Below are 18463 nucleotides of genomic sequence, written 5' to 3'. Positions count from 1 at the left end.
AATCTTATAAGGGGATTGTAAGTTTGAATCTTTACAATTTAAATTGAGTAGATCTTAAATGAAATTTAAAGTTCAAAGCATGTAATTTACAACAATACTAAACAACGAGAGTACAATGAAAAGCCTACAAACTGTGCAATCCATTTCAACTTCTAACATTCGGATTACCACTTCTGCCTACAAGATTCCTGTAGGCAGATGTGGTAGTCTAAATGTTAACAGCTAAAACAGCTAATGAACAGCTTAAGTTACAACCTTGGGCCTATTAATGAAATCGACAGTAAACTTTTGCATAATTTTTCCCTAAGAAAAGAAAAGGCTTTTGGAGGGGGAGTGTTTTTTCGCACAAAAGCGTTTAGGACTACTAGTTCCTTTTAAAGGGAACTATTCATTATGCAGCGACCAGCATAAAAAATATTAGGCCAGAATTAAACAAAATGTTTTCATCAAAAGATGGACTTATAATTTATTCATAGTTTATAATTATAATTAGATTATAATACTTAGATAATAATTCATAGATCATATTAACTTATAATTTATTCATAGATTTAAGAATGGTATAATAATGAAGAATATGTCGAAAACTATAAAAACCCGTTTGAATCTATGACAAAACGAGTGAAACTGGTATGATAATAGAAGGGGGAATATTAAATACTAGTAAAAAACAAACTGTACTAACATATTCCCAGTAAACTGCTTTCTAAAATACATGCTAGATTCAATTAAGCCCGTTGTAGCTTAACTTAGTAGTCCCACATAAGAGAAAGCTTATTTCCATCTTTTACCCAATTTATGGCATAGGGGCTATTTATAAAATAATGGTGTCACCTTTCTTTTTCAATATTTTAGACACTTCTCTTCCCTTTTGTCACAGTGTCACACTTCACTATACCCCCTTGCACACACGTCACGCTAGATTGTATAAAGATATACCAGCAGTTCAGAAACAAAATACATTTCTAAATAATATATCAAATGTATATATAGATATTTTTCAAACTTTTAACTTTATGTTTTAATGTCATTTGTGAGCATCACTATAGTAATGATTTCATGCATACTCATTTTGATGAAGAAAAAAAATTGAAGCAATATAAAATATTATATCTTTTGATAATAAAAAAATATTTTATCTATTTTTATTTTAACCAAAATTAAAGTTGTCATAGTTTTTGTTATTCCCTTCCTCTCATCCAAGCTTGACATAAATTGTCAACAGCTCCATAGTTTTTTTTTTTTCTCAATAACTTTTACTTTGTTAAAATGATTTAAACAGAAAATGCTAAAAATATTTCTCACATTGAGTTAAAAAATTAAAATTGTTAAAAAATTGTTCTAGACAACAATGTGCATTTTATTCCATCACCTTAATCCGATTATCTATCATAATAAAGACGCATTATTGCATTTAATAAGTTGTAAAACAAGAGAGTTAAATTTCTAAACGTATTTTTGCGTGTTTAAATACTTATTGTATAAAGGAAATGACATTATTTTTTATTTTTTAATTTTATGTTCAAAATACCAGAAAAAATATTTAAAAGAAAACCATATCTCACCTATATTTGTTTCTATAGCAAAGTTTCTTCTAAATTTAACTTTTATTTAGTTTTTGATTTATTTCATTTTTTAACTTACATGGTAATACTTCTTATCTGTTAACTATTTTTTTTTCATTATGTTATTCTATAACAAGCATACATTTTAAAATATATATTTAGAGATTATTTAGTAACAAAAAGCGATGGTGAGTATTCCTTATTTTTAAATTTCTCGTCATCTAGTATTTTAACGTATTTATTTAAAACTTATGAATTAAACTACTAAATTATGAATAAAGGTTAACAACGTTTAAAAAGCGCCATCAATGGCAAAGAGATGGGCATTCTATGATTTCGGTCCTAAAATGAAAAGCCGATTTAAGTGTCGAATTGAAACAGAAAATAAAAGGGGGAAACACGCAGATGCAGAAGAAAATTTCAAACAAGTTGCTCGCCAGAAGAAAAGAGTTTTGACCAAGAAAGATAAGAAACAGGAGTGGTGGAATTAGGTGAGAACCACTGATGATGCAAGATACAGAAATTAAAAGAAAATAGATCTCCAAACATTTGGAAAGAATGGAATATTAGAAAAGACATTAACTAAACTATTAAAACTTTTGAAAACATGGCCCACGATTCCCAGAAATCTAGATCAATGACTGAGAGCAGTGTTGCATGATATAATCAAGCTGCTCTTCAACCATTCTTAAATCATTCAGTACTGTCACTTGAACAATGAAATTGGTTTCTAAAAATATAAATAAGAGTTATTGTTACCGAACACATATAGAGGCTTTAAACGTCTGAAAATATACAACACAGTCCTAAACAATATCTGGATAAAGAGAGCCTAGAGAAACGACTAGAATCGATAAATTTCTAACTTTGTAACTTTATTCTGTCATCTTCGAAAGCTGCTCGTATCATTAAATAATTACATAAATGTCGAGTGAATATTACTGATGTGTAATGTAAGTCCAAGTAGTGAAACTGTCAAAACTTTCTAGTAAATAAATCAGAATTACTCACACTGAAACGGGAAATCTCATTCTCAACAAATGATAGAAACTATCACTTATCTTAAGTATTGACGGGTAAATTGAACGATCTTAGCTCATTTAATTTTTACAAAACTTGAAATATCTTTTGAAATTTATCTAAATCTTAATCAATTTCAGTGGTATAAATAAGAATTTATAAACAATATTTCCATTGAAAATTATATTATCTCATAGAAAATAATATATCCTATTTTTGTTTAAAAGAAGTTTTTTAAGTAATGTAAATTTATGAGATGCGTTTAATATTTGTTTGCTATGATTTCCAATTAATGATTAAGTTTTAAAGGTTTCTACAAGGCTCAAGCCAGTAACGTGTTTAAAATAAAAATTATATTTCCCGATTTTCAAAAATCCAAGTGTTATTAATAAAAATTATATTTCTAAATTGTCGCAAATTTAAGCTTTTTTAATAAATTTAATACTTCGATTACCACAAATTTAAGCATTTTTAATAAAATAAGCTTCTGAATTATGCTTAAAAATTAAAAAAGTGATTAAAAAAAACTTGACTAACTAAATAATTCTTCAAATAACAACAGCTAGAACCTTGCAATAGGTGTTAGAACTTGAAAACTTATACAATATGATAAAACAGTAAAATATTGACCATTTCAAAACAATCGCTTTTTGCATAGTTATCTAGTTAAAGTATTATATAACTACGATATTATATAAGTTCCCAGCTTAAAAGTCAAATTTGAAACAAAGAATTACGATATTAAATATTAATTATGCAAAAGCATAATTTTATGATAGCTATTTCTGTTAACCTCTCCCAGGTAGGTGACTTAACGTATTTTCGATAATAATGATGTTTAGAGATTTATGTAGACAACCAAAATCATTAACAATATGCATAGAAAACCACTTTTTAAAACTTATATGAATGGAAAGGCGTGTTGTCATGCAGAACTTGTGTATTATTCATTTCTTTATTTCTCTCGCATGCACTATTGCTTGCACCCTTTAGTCCAGGACACATTTTTAAAATGATTTTAAAATGCATTTTTAAATGTATTTATAATTCCTTTTAAGACATTTTAAAATTATAATGCATCGTAATGCATTTTTGAAATTATTTTAAAGCTGCGTGTATTGTTTTGGATCTTTTTATATACTGCTGTACCATACAAAACGTATTAAATTCTCTCAAATCTTCTATGATTAATTTTTTTTCTTCAAAAAATGCGAAATTTGAAATTATTAAGCCATTAATATTTCTAATTTCTGATATTATTATATATATATATTATAATAAATATTATAATAAATATTAGAATTCGAAATAGAAATTTTTGCTTCATTTTGAATAAGGCTGGTCTGCTTTAATATTTTTGGTTTAATCTGATACTTTCCCTTTTCATTACTTATTTTAAAAAATATGAAAAAAATCTAGGAATGTCTTAAAATTTTCTTAAAAATGAATTAAAGTAAATTAATTACAATACAAACACTTCAAATTTCATGCAGTTATCTTTGATAGGTTTAAAAAAATAGAAAAAACCACGAAAAAATTATCATGCCAGGAAAAACTTTCTAGTTTTAGCATCACTTGAAATTCAGTGTGATGAAAAAAGAAATTATGTATGATTTGTTTTACTTTGTAAGTGAGATAAAGATCTAATTTTCCATAGTTTGAGATATAATTTTATAATGTTTTAAGTAGGAAAAAAAGATTTTAAAGATTTCTGTAATCCACACCTAAAAATCATTGAATAGTAATTATTGAAATTGTTCAATCATTGAACCATGTTTGGTAGCAATTGCTCGAGAAGACAGCGACTGTTACGACGCACTTCATATTATTATTAGTTTCTTAAATTTATTTTTATTTATTTATTCATTGTTCTATCATGGATTTGTTGTTGCCATGTTGATAGGATATTTTTAAAAAAGTTATGGGTGATACTAACACTTAGTTTGACTTTCGAATTTAAGTTGTATTACTTAAAATAAGCATCGTATTTTGTTTTACATTAGTTAATATTTACTTGAGATCATAATGGTTTTAACACAAGAGTATCTAAACAATTTCAAATTTGGATTTTAAAAATTTTTAAAAGAAAAAAGTTCATTTAAAATATAGATATTCTCTCTTTCTGACTAGTCCTTAATCAGAGTATATAGTGAATCTCGACGAATTTTACTGTATTTGTATTAGAATTACATTTCCTATCTTCATTTTATTTTCTATATTATTAAGTAGAACTTAATGTGCTGCTGGCGCATTATTATGCCGCAGAAAATTCTTTTAATTGGAGTATAAATGCTACAATTTAGTGCCACTTTCTTTAAAAGATCTTTCTTTTATAGATAACAGTTTCAATAGAATTAGAGTCTTAATTCACACACTTAAATCACTTTCTCTTAATATAACTTCTTAAATAGTAATAAACTGAAAATAGGTTTATTTATTAATAAAAAAGTTTTTAAAAGAAACTAATTTTTTTAAGAAGAAGTATTTATGTTATAAACTCAAATTTAATGAATTATGCGATTCTTTTTTCATTCACATTACAATTGTTATTACTCTTTAATCCTTTAACGCGAAAATTTTATCAAACCTATTTTTAATATTTTTTTCATTAGTTCGTATTAATTTAGGTCAAAATAAGTTAAAAATATTATATTTAGCATTTTATTAAATTATGGTTATGAAATCATGAAATACCGGGTATTTTTTTTTCCTGCGTAAAAGGTGAAATTTTCCAAACAGTTCCAAACAGTTTTTCAAATTTGCAGTTATTTAGATCTAAGAGAAACAGTTATTCATCATTAAAATTTCATTAATTTAGGAAATCAAATATTGGTAAATTTTTGAATACCAATAAAAAAAAATTTACGCTCTACATTTTTTGGATTTTAGTGCAAAGATAATTCCGATCATCTAACAGATTTTTTCAGTAACTATTAGACTGTTTTTGATGTTTAAAAAATTTCAAAATAAATTTGAACCCAATTTGATTTGAATTTTATCCTGCCAAAATATTTGTAATACTTGCAATCTAGCTAAAACAGTCAAAAGTGTAGCCAAGAGTCCGTAAAAAATTTAGGCACTTTAACACTAGTGCCTAACGTTTAGCATTTTAACGTTAGGCACTGAAATTAGCTTTAAATTTGAATTTTAAAAGTAAAAAAAGTTCATAAACATTATTTTCTTTAAAAAAATATCTATTGAGTACTTGAGAATGTGATTCGCTTAAATTATTAGAAAAAAATTTAATTTCAGTTGCGAATTCGGTGCCAAGAAGGCACAGAATTCGCAAACGTGGTTTCGAGTAAAAATTATTTTAATGTTTGGAATAATGATTGGAATAAATGATTTTAATGTTTGGATAACCAATGTATTACATTTGTTCTTTTTAAAGAGCTGCATCAGCTGCGAAATTCTAAAAATGATTATCGATTCTTATTCTTAGGTGTTAAACTTTTCAGTAAATTCTAAACACGCTTTCTTTGCCAGTCCTAAAAACTACCATGCCTCATTAAAACTCATTGAACGGGGGAAGTTCTTGTGCGAGAATTCTATTTTTTTTACTCTAAATTCTTTTTTTCTAAAAACTATTTTGAAACGAACGTTTAATTTTTAAGCAACTTACAAACACTAAATAAAATCCTTTGCAATCCAATTATTTACAATATAGTAAATACATTTAATACAATAAATAAATTTAATGCAATAAATAAATTTAATAAAATAAATAAATTATGCAAATAACAACTTATACTTAAAATATAATAATTTATGCAAACACAAAAATTTTAAATTTAGAAAACGATTACAAATTGTGCCATTTATAAAATCGTTTGCTCATATTATTGTGTTTTTTTCCCAGTTTTAGATCATTATTTTTAGACCATCAAATTGGCAGAAATCATATTACTTACATTTAATTTTAAATTGGTAAACAGAGGAAGTTTTAATTAACGAATTTTTGTTTAAATTTTGGATCTTTATTTGTCTGGAAAAACAACTTGATACTGTTTTGTTTCTCAAAACATCTATCATAGTGTTTATCAATATGTTGTAATATACAAATATAATATTACATAATCTTACATATACAGCAATATTTTGTATTTTACGTTTAAACAAAGCATTCTGAATTTAAATAATTTTAGCTCTATTATTACCAATATTGATTAATTTATCTGCGAGTTTCAGTTATTTAAATTACTTTATTTTTCTCAAGATCTATTCATTTTTAGTACGAAAAAGACATTAATGTACTGTATTTTAATAATTATTTACTAATTACAAGAATTTTTTATACGATTCTATCAATTTTATTGAGAGTCAATTAACAGTTCATCTTAGTACGGACAAGTCTTTTTTAGGTAGAAGTTATTGTTAAAATACTCAGTTGTAATAGTTCTTTAAATTTCACTTAGAAAAAAAAATCGAGAGAATTTTCTTCCATCCATTAAATATTTGCCAAATGGTAATTATGATATATATTTTTGAATTTTTTAGTTTGTCTTTAACTTTGTTGAATTTAAATCAATGATAATTCTAGAAATTTTTTTTCATTTGTCTGAAATATTTGGATGGATGACTTTTGGAGATTTCTAAGTATTGCGTGGGACATATACCCAGCCCCCCCTGCAATTGACACCCGAGCTAAAAGCTATAATAAACCATTTTCTGAAATTATTCGATTTAAACATCAAAAAGCTGTTAATAAACAAGAAAATAATGGTTCGCAGTTTTAAAAGCTAACAAAATGATGCCATAATTGCTCCGATATCTGATATTCAATATTTTTTTTACGCAGCAAATTCGAACACTTTGCGAATACTTTTTTTTCGAGAAAAGTTTTAATAATATTTCAGAGAGTATTTTACTTCATGTTTCGCATCACCATCCGAAGCGGAGCACCTGAAAAATAAGGGACGAATCAGATGTTAGAGGGTAGGTGACGTCATAGAAGACGGGGGCTCGTATGAATCTAAAAGATGATTTCTTAACTTGCATTTCGTTTACCAAAGCTATAGTTGTCAACCTGTGGATCACAATGGTTGTACTACATTTGTTATACATTCATCTTCTTCTAGCAGCTTTTGTCTATGGTGAGAATATTCATTTTATTAATATTATTTCCTCTTAAATAAAATGAATTTGAGAAGATTTTTCACTTTTTAATGAACATTAAAAATTAACTTTTAAAAGAAAAACGTTTCGAAACATTTCTGGCATAACAATTCATTAGAATTTTTTAATAATTTATACTTTGACTTTTTTCCAAGTTATAATTTTTATTTTTAATTCAAAACTTGTATATTTGCCTAAATATATCTGTTAATAATGTATCATAATATGAGCAATATGAAATGGATAAAATAACATTATATAATCTCTAAGACTTGTAAAGTATAATGGATAAATCTTCAAAGAAAAAAATCATTTTCAGTTTAAAACGTGTATATTTGGTAAAATATATATGTGAGTAATGTATATAATAACATGAACAATATGAAATGGAAAAAATAATATTATATAATCTCCAATAGTTGTAAGCATAATGGATAAATCTTCGAAGGAAAAAATAAATAAGCAGAATTAGTAAAGGAGGACAGGAAATTAAGAAATTCTTAAAAATCTAAATAATTAATCACTGAAACTTACCTTCAAGATTTCTTATTTAATTTTAAATGATTGAAAAAAGCATTCACTCAATTTAAATAATCATCGCAGTAACTTCTATATTCTTTATCCTGAACGATGTTAACATGAATTTAAAAAAATAATTAAAAACATTATATACTTTTCATTATTATATTTTAAAGGGAGCAAGTTTGCTTGTTATTTATTTTTAAATATTAATGCACATTAAATGTTTGAAATATTACTTTTATCCAACTTACAAAATAAGCTTATCGAAGAAATATATGTATTAAAAACTTTGACAAAATTTTATTGAAACAATTTATTCTTTCTAAGGTCATTTCTATCTTATTTATATATCGACTCAATTTAATTACAGGTCAATACAGTTTGATTAAAAAAAATTTGTGCTATTGTTTTTAAATTAAGTTGGAAAAAAGTTTAAAAAAATATATACTAGGAATTCGAAGTTAAAAATGGATAAACTAGTATAATTAACAAACAATGAAAATATCTTATTAATTAATTTTAAACTGTATATTTTATATTTTATTCTAATATAACCAAATTTTAATAATGTGTAATGTTTAATTTAAACCATGTTAGTGATTTTAATTTCAAAGTCAGCTCAACAAATATGAAATAAATTCCAACTTTTAATTTCAAATCTAACTATTTGTTAATAAAATTCATTAGGTGATATAAATTGATATTAGTTTGAAAACAAAAATTCATAGTAGGAAAATAAAATTTAATCTTTAATATCTGTTTAAACCGTTATGCATCATTGCGCTTTATGAAATAATTAATCTTTATACTTTCCCAGCGGAAAATGAACAGAATCCTTTAGAATTGTATTATATTTTAATTTACAAATCTTGGTTGAACATTGAATAATTATTAATTTTGAATCGCATAAAATAAGTAGCCTCGAAAGTTACATTGTCAATAAGTTTATTATTACTTAAAAAGTCCTTTGAAGTATTACTTTATTTCTTCCTTAAAAGTAATTATAAATTATTTCCTGCTAAAGTAATATTACTTTATTCTCTTTTTATTAGTTTATTCTATGCTTTGAATTTAAACTGCAGTAAAAAGAATAATTTATCTTGTTATTAAATAATAACACTAATTATTATTGACAAAAATTATTTCATATGTATCTAATTCTAGATTTATGATATGTAACTGATTCTTACCAAGTTTTCGTCAGAGAAAATTTTGAAGTGCAAAATTTAAAATATTAATAGTACGCTAAGTTAGAAATAAATTGAATGGGTTTCAAATTATAAAATTCTTTTTAATAACTAGCTAAATGCATACAGGGTGCTCCGTATTCACCGCTTTTATGAATATTTGAGTAAGGGTATTACGGTAAGGATAATATTTACGTAAGGCTATTAAGGGTTAAGAAACGAAAGGTAAAATGTATAATATTTAAGTAAACAAACAAAGCAAAAAAAGAAGCGTTAATAAAATCTGATTGCGAAATACGGGATTCCAAGCATTAAAACCAGTTTAATTGCCAAATGAAACTTTAAAATGCTTCTAATAATCACTTTTCACTTTCTTCAGAAATGAAACAGATTTTAATATTTTTAATTTCATCTTCATTGTTAATGTATGCTATGATTCTTCAGATTTTCATAACATTTCTTTTTCACCCTTTAACATTAATTTGTTAACATTTATTAGTGTGGGCTTTTCCTTTAGCTTTGACAAGAGCGCTGAAAGATATATTAATGGTAGGGATTATGGAACACCTGTATATAAACATTTTGAAGGATAAAATAAGTTATAGGTTGAGTCAAAAAATAAATGTAGGGTAGGGGGGCGCTCCTATCTTAAAGAAGCATATTAATTTAGTTTAGAAGTCTAAAATGTAATTTTTTGGAGAAATGAGCCAAAACACAAAAACTTACATAATTTCACAGCTTCCAAATAAACTCTACAAACGAAATAAGAATTTAATAAAAAAAAACTTTATTTGTTATGTATTCTAAAAAACAAGCAAGCATTCAAAATATGAATTTGAACAAAGCAATTTGTATTAGTTAAATGTTTTATGAATAAACTTTGATTGCCCGATTGTAAGTAATTGAATGTAATTAAGTATCGATAATAAGTAACTGGGATCGAATCTACTTAGGTAATCGTAACATTCAGATCATAAAGGTATTTTCATTTTTAATCTGATTTTATCAACAAATTCTCAAAAACAAGATTCTGCTTTAATAATAATGCAATTTAGTATTCAAACTTAAAATGAATATTTAATAAATTTCTTCTTTTTATAATTTTTACCAAAGATATAAAAATATTTCTTTAAAAATTCACTTGCGCTATTCCCTCACACAGTAGTACTCTTTCGCTTTGTTTTTGAACAAACCAGCATCTGATTCTGAATCGTTAGTGGATTTCATTGATTTATTTTCCTTTACAAGCTTTGCAAGGTTTTTTCCTAATTCCATTCGAAATACGATATTATATATTTCTTGTACAGATAACATAACACACTACGTTTTCGCCGAAATGGTTGTTAAACTAAACCATACTGTTGATAATAAAAAGATTGATGAATCAAAGAAAATTAAATTTTTCATGATTCTTTAACAAAACTACGATTTGACATATTTCTTGCACATATAACATAGAACTCTCCCTTTTAGTAACAATGGAAACCATGATGTCTAAACTAAACTACACTGTTAATAACGAAAAGATTGATGAAACAGCGAAAATTAAAACTTTCATGCTTCTTTAGCAAAACTACTATCTTACATACTTCAGGCACAGATAATATAAAGCGCTCCCTTTTAATAAAAATGTAAACCATGATGGTTAAACTAAACTACACTGTTAATAATAAAAAGATTGATGAAACAACGAAAATTAAAACTTTCATATATCTTTAGAAAAACCAAAGCAACCAACATCACCAACTAACAAAACGCTTCTTTATTACTCGCATAAAATTATTAATTTTATGTAGTCATGCAATACAAAAATTTTATTTAGTATTGTTTTTATTGAAGTTCTCTTATATAGCTGTGCTATGATAGCATATTATTAAAATTGAGAAAGAAAAAAAGAAAAATTAAGCAGCGGTGAAAAAAAAATTTTTTTTTAAAAAGAACAACAGAAACTTTAAATCAGATTTTGATTAGAAAGGTATTTGGATTAAAACGGTATTCGGATTAAAAAATTCTTACAACCGAAGATTTTCATCTTCTGAAAAATATACTTTCAGCTTATTTAGGCTATGGATTTCGATTTGTACAGTTTCAAATTCGATTGCGTGCTTTATGATGTACTTGTAGTTTTTTATAATTCAACATTATGTTTTAAATTTGTTTTAGGATCAAAAATATTCCGAATTGTATCGATTTGTAAGCTATAAGCTGCGAAAGTTTCGGATCAAATTATTGTATTAAATACCGCCACTTTCGGTGCATAATTATTACTGTAAAAATTACGACATATCATATTTTTTGCTTCGTTACATGTTTCAGTAAAAACGGATTTTACTACTTTTTGCCGAAATTTTTTGTTGTGTATAGCATCTAAGCATGTGCACCAAAGTTTCCTTTTGCAACATCAGAGCTAACACATATTATAGTTTCTTAACTCATTAACTCAGCGTCTATTTAAAAGTGTAGCGCTGCTGCTAGATGTCAGTTTGAGATTGCCTCTTTTTTTTTTCTTTTTTTTTTTTCTTTTTTTTTTAAGGCAGTACTTGTCGACTACTTTTTTTTTTAAAGAGGCCATCTCAAACTGACTTCCAAGGCAGAAAGAGAAAGGCAGAGACTCATGAAAAAGAAACTATATTATTTGGCTTTGATACAGCAATGCAGCCAGAAAAAAATTTATCCAAGATTAGTGGTAAAATTTGACTACGGGCTGTATCAAGCTAGTTGTAGTAACATTACAAAAATATGATTTCTGTAAGCAAAAAAGAAAAATGTCGTAGCACAAATGTTTTATTAATCGAATTTATAATGCGAAAACAAGGAAGTTTTATCTGTCATCATATATTAATAATACAAATATTTGTATGTGAATTTTAAATCATAACACAGGAATTAGAAAGAAATATGCACTACCAATTTTTGTTTTCCATTTATAGACCACGTTTCGTGACCGGACATTATTGGGTGAAATATTAAGATTTTGAACAACGCTCATAATCTTAAAATTGCTTTTCTATATCATGAATTTTATCAGTATTATCAATAAATTATTTAAAATGAATGTTTTATTCCCCTGTCTCAGGATTCTGTTCTTAATAGCCACTAATATAATAAATTAAATAATTTAAATTTCGCAACAAGTTTATAAACTCATAGCGAACGAAGTTGCTAATCCTTTAAAATGACAATAAGTTGTGACAATGAAATTGCTAATCATCTTAAATGAGGTCAGCGAGTAACTACTGCCACGAAGGCTTAAGGATTATTTTAATTACTTTGATTCAAGAATTTGAATTTGTAAGAATTCTAAATGATAGATCTTGTTTTAAAATCCCTAACAATTTAGTTTCACTTAAAATAGTAAATTAAAATTGTTACGTGTAGATAAAGTGACATAACTCAAGTTTTTTGCAATTTAATTTTATGTATTATCATTATTTAATATTATGAATGCAATGTTTAAAATAAAAAATGTATTATTCTCAATTTATTTTTTAATATTACAATGCTGATTAAAATGTATAAAACATTAATGAGGATTGAGATTGTATCACAGCTTTATGTTTCCAACATAGGCAACTCTCGCCGGAATCCCTACTGTTTCAGGAACGGTAATGTTTAAAAGTTTTCAACCAGTTTATTACCATTTAAAATACGAAATTTAAAGTGAAAATTATTTGCTTAAAAAGGAAACATTGGGTTTTCAATACAGAGCAGTTTCTTCAACGTCTTTCAAAAGATGTCTGCATCTTTTTAAAGTTATGTATATTGACCACCAAAATATAAAAGAAGTTATACGAAATATTCTGGTTAGAGACTTTTTCACGCTACTAACGGTTTCCATTATACTTTACAAAAGCACAGAGTTGGCATTAAATGTCTCCAGAAATAGTTGGATAATAAGTTCAGTTGTTGTCGGGCATTTAATGTAAGCGATTTTCGTTTCTAAGCATTGAGAGGGAAAGGGAATCGCCCTCAAAAATTCTCCCACAAAAGCAAATTTGTCTTGTGGATGCAGGAGTTTACTTGTCTTTTGAGTGAAATGTAATATCAAAAATACGAAACACACATGAATGCCTAAATTCTAAGGCATAAATTGATTGCCTATTGTGGGTGAAAAATTATTAAGGGAGATTTCGGAATGATTTTTACTAATTTTTTCCCCATGCAATAGTTAAAAACTATTCAGATTTCTCGGACAAATTATAAATCGATAAAAACTGTTTAATTTTATTGTAACTAGATAAAATTTTAATTTTGTATACTACACAATAGTTGTAATAAAAAGAAAAGTAGGTAGGCTTTCAAGATATTACACAGTATTAGATGCTCGGTATTTTTATACTTAATTTTGACCTCAACGTCAACTTGATTTCGATCTCAATCCTTGCAAACCTAAAATTTAGTATTTCATTTCAAGTATCAATGCAAAAGCTTTGAAACTATGCATGATGTTCCGTAAAGACTATCCTTAATGTGTGTTCTTAGAATTCTTATCTAAAAGAAAAACGAAAAATTATTCACGTTGGAGTCCACAAATTAATATTCACGCAAGAAAAAAATTCTATCGAGATCTGACAAATTACAGTAGTGAATGATGTATGTAAGAAACATGAGGCAGGAGGTTGAAATTTGAATCATCTTTCGAATTTGTTCTGTTTTTTTTTTCCGCGAAAAAACCTATCTAGTTGATTAAATCTGCTCTTCTTTACTGTAATTTATCAGATTTTCATAGCGTTTTGTGTTTTTTCCTATGGTAAAATAGTAATTTGTAACCCCACATGTAAATAATTTTTTGTTTGATAATGATTATAAAAATCGTATTCTGGGCGATCATTACGGAAAACCTTGAGTACATACTTATTATTATTATACAATATTTACAACCTTTTTTTACAATATTTACATACTTATGATACAATATTTCCATGACTTATAGAAAAAAAATTTATTTCATTTATATCATTTTGGAAATAAATAAAAAAAATTTCAAACATAATAGCTGGCTGGAATATGTTATTAATTTAATTGAAATATTAATTCTAATTAATTCTGTATTAAAAGTACTTTCCTCTCTAAGAAGAAGCCATATCAGAAGCCTTCCTTATTAGAAGGTCTTCTTACGATTACTAACTAAATCTATTTAAGCTACAGGTTTTGAACATCGTGTTGAATTAAGATCTCATTGCCTGGAAAGTTCTGAAAATCAATATTGTTTATAGCATTTTTTTTAAAAAGCTAAGCATTTGAAGAATATGTGATAATTTTTCAAATTGCAGATTTACGTCACTTAAAAAAGTGCCTCGTTATAAAATTGAATTTGTAGATCTCACATTATAATTTTGAAATTGGAGATTTTCGAACAATTTCAACAAACTCTTACTACATGCTCAAAACTACTTTTTTCGAGAGTATTTGTTCGACTTCTTGGTCTACTGCACATATTTTTGGATATTAAAAAATTATCATATACAAATAAAATTTTGAGTACTGAGGTAAAGCCAAAGTTTGAAATATCTTTGCAAAAAATCGAGAGATATAAAATTTGAACAACCACAATTTCCTATTAAATTATTAATAATACCAAGAAACTGAAGAGGTAGGATAGTACCTGATTAAAAACTTAATTCGTTTCAAAAACATATAAATAGAAAATAACAGTCGACAGGCTTCAAGAGCTCAAAAACAGGTGCCTGTTTTCAAGACTTTGCCAGACATGAGTGAGAAAAATCAAAAGTGATTTGAAATATAAAACGAAAAGTTGCCTACGAAAAATGGAAAAATGAAGTTGAGAAATAAAACAAGAAAAACCACAATGACCGAGAGGGTTAAATCTGTTTCAGTTATGCTTCTCACCTATATTTTTCTTTCTTCGTTGGCAACTTTTCATTTTATATTTCAATTCACTTATGTTTCTTCTCATTTACATTTGGAAAGTCTTGAAAATGGGAGACTGTTTTTAAGAGCTTGAAGCAAGTCGACTGTTATTTCCTTTTCATACATTTTTGTAGCGAGTGAAGTTTTTAATCAGGTACACACCATTTCTGTTCGAAATCAGTTTTTTTTAAAATTGTATTATTACTCTAAAAAAATAGCTTTAATTTTGTGAAAAACTTTCCAGATTGGTAGAGTATCAAGTGATTAAACGCAGCGTCACTTCCTTTTTGTAAGCACACCGACTAATACTTCTTTTTACTTACAAAGAAAAGTAATTTTTAATGCTTGTAAAGTATACTAAATTCAGTTAAAAAAATATCATTAATTCCTTTCTTTAATTTTTTGAATTAAAAAATACGCACTTTTTCCGACTTGCGAATTCATATATCCTTAAAGAAAAACCTAATATTATCTCATAAGTATCCTAAAAAAATAATTGAAAAAAAAAAAACAATAATGCATCAATCATATCTATAAAAATAAATTAAAACTTGCCATGAATATCCCCAACAACTCAGTATTCCAATAAAACTATCGAATCATTTGTTTTAAAAAATAAGCTTTCAGTATTTACATAGTTGCTCAATTTAAATGATCTTCCTTCATACAAGCTCTAAAATCTTTATTTATTTATTTTTAAAAAAAAAGGTTTAGCCTTAGTGTAGAATGCTGTTTTCCATTGCAAAGAATTTCATGAAAGAGATCCTTTTCACTTTTCATGTTTCGGAAATGATATAATTCTATTGTTTGACCCTTTTTACTTAATAATTCAAAATTCCATCTTGTATCTTAATTTAAATAAATACCACCTTTATGGCTTGCTCTTTTTCATTTTCACAGTTAAAAATATCACAAATATTAAATAAATGACCACATTTTAAATGAAAGTCAATACACATAGCAAATTAAGATATGTAGCCCTCATTTTCTAAATGCATGGAATTATTTCTAATTAAGCAATGTTTAGTGCCATTAAGGTTTTAACAGATATCGATTATAATTATTTTTGTTGAAAATACTCAAAAATACAACGAACACAATAAATAGGAAATAAGTATTTTTTTCATTCTTTATTCAGAAAAGAAAATTGCGGAAAAACTTTCAACAAATAAGGAAGTCATAAGTAGAAAATGGGATCTGCAAAACTGTAAAAAAGATAACTTGAGATTTTTTTCATTATTTAAAGCTTCATTCATGTGTAAAAAAATAACTCTTTTAAGAAGTGAAATTGTTTTTACAAGCTTGCTTAACAAATACAAGCTTGTTTGACGGACAAAATTAGATTCGTTAAATAAATATATTCTCATCATTTTTTTTAAAATTGTCCCTGTTGTTTTGATTTTATGTAATTATATATATTTATATATTTATATTATAATAATTATGTGTCTGATTATACATGTGTTATTAGTATGTGTTTGATTAACATTAGTGCATAAATAATTGATTATAATATTTTGGAAATCGGCAAAAAAATTTATTAAATTAATTAGCCAAGTCATTGTTATACCAACCTTTAGAATTAGACGTAAAAGCTGTAGTTTCTCTAATTAGTTACAAAATAAGGTATGTAATTAATTAAAAAAATATCCAAATCCTGCTTTAATAAACATTACTTTAAAATGCTTAATCATCAACGATACCGAACATGAGTAAATGACTTTTTATGACATAGACCATACTGGTTGATCTGCAGTGAAAGTATAGTACAATGATTATATTAAGTGCCAGTACTATATTTCCAATGTTCGTACCACATTTCAAATTCAATACTTGTTCATGGAGAAAAAAATTCTGGTAAAATGACAGTACTATATGTTAATAACGTTACAGGGAAAAAAGAACATAATTCTTTTTATTTTTCTTTTCATATGGTAATGGTTTACCAAAATTTCTAGATTTCAAAATTAATATTCTTATTACCACACATTCAGTAAAAAATACAAAACTGAAAAGTAAATTTACGAGAACCAATGATTTTCATGCCATTCTCTAATGTATTATAATTAAATTACCAAACTTTACCACATTTACCAAATTTCATCGCATATAATAAAACATATTATTGTTCATTTTATCAAAGTAATTACCAAAGTATTTCGGTAAAAATTGTCGAGCTTTCTGGAATTCCCATAGGACCAAAAATACAGTAAATTTTACCATATTTCAGTAGTTACCATACTTTTTCCTCAGTGTATTTACTACCATACTAGATTTACAAAAATAGTTTCTTTTCTTTCTTGTTCGTAAAATGAAAATATTGTTACATCTTGAATAATTATTTAAACTTCAGTAGGTTACTTAAATGTTATGATGTTATTAAATTAATTTTTGCTGCTTAATTATAATTAATAAAATTCTGTGCCCAAAATTTATATTTTCTACAGCTATTGCATAATTGTAGTAAGTAAGGCAATAAAGTGCTACGCCACACTTTTTTCAAAAATTATATGTTTACCCCAAATTGTTTCGTATTATTTTTTCCTGATAGGCACTTTAAAAGTTTCCGAAATTTTCACAAGGTAAAAGCAAAATATACCAGAAAATCTTATAGCTTACTTGGAAATCATGTTGTTTTTAACCAAAAATGATCTTAAAACAAACGTGTGGTTTATCCTTACATTGCTTAAAGCCCTTCAATTTTAATGTACCCAAACATGTGACTTAATATGTGCATTATACATACTATGACCATATATGTAAGAATATCTAATTAGTTATTATAAATAAATACACCATATCCATATAAATAGATAAACTTTGCGTATTATGCATTTTAATAATATTTAGTTGGTAATTTAGTAAATTAAAGAATCGCTATTTATTTTATAAATATCTTTTCAGTTTTACAGTCAAATTTCTGTTTATCTACTACAAAGGCCTTTTAAGAACATAAGAACATTTATAGAAGTTAAACTCGATTAAATTGAGTTCAAATGTTTTATATTATATCATTCTTTAAATTTCGGTTATAATACTCTTCTGATTTTGGAAAATGACACTTTCCCCTTTTTTTAATTTCTTATAATAATAAAATATTTGAATTTATTGTCTTAGTTATAACCTGTAATGATATAATGATAATAATTTAATGACAGTGATTTAATGATAATGTCAATAACA

The 18463-nt window shown here is 26.0% G+C and overlaps 1 protein-coding gene across 1 annotated transcript in view; it reads left to right on the top strand.

Moving 5' to 3' along the window:
- Positions 1–7547: 7547 nt before the first annotated feature.
- LOC107445915 (uncharacterized) overlaps positions 7548–18463 on the top strand; it is a 33937-nt gene continuing 23021 nt past the window's right edge. Inside the window, exon 1 of the mRNA XM_016060407.3 lies at positions 7548–7678. Coding sequence (XP_015915893.2) covers positions 7552–7678 — 127 coding nt within the window. The 5' untranslated portion in view covers positions 7548–7551. The remainder of the gene's footprint in view (positions 7679–18463) is intronic.

Source organism: Parasteatoda tepidariorum, chromosome X1 (genome assembly GCF_043381705.1).
Source record: "Parasteatoda tepidariorum isolate YZ-2023 chromosome X1, CAS_Ptep_4.0, whole genome shotgun sequence".
In the NCBI taxonomy this organism is placed as follows: Eukaryota; Metazoa; Arthropoda; class Arachnida; order Araneae; family Theridiidae; genus Parasteatoda; species Parasteatoda tepidariorum.
The sequence above is the reverse complement of the archived record's forward strand: the minus strand, read 5'-3'. Positions and strand labels throughout refer to the sequence as shown.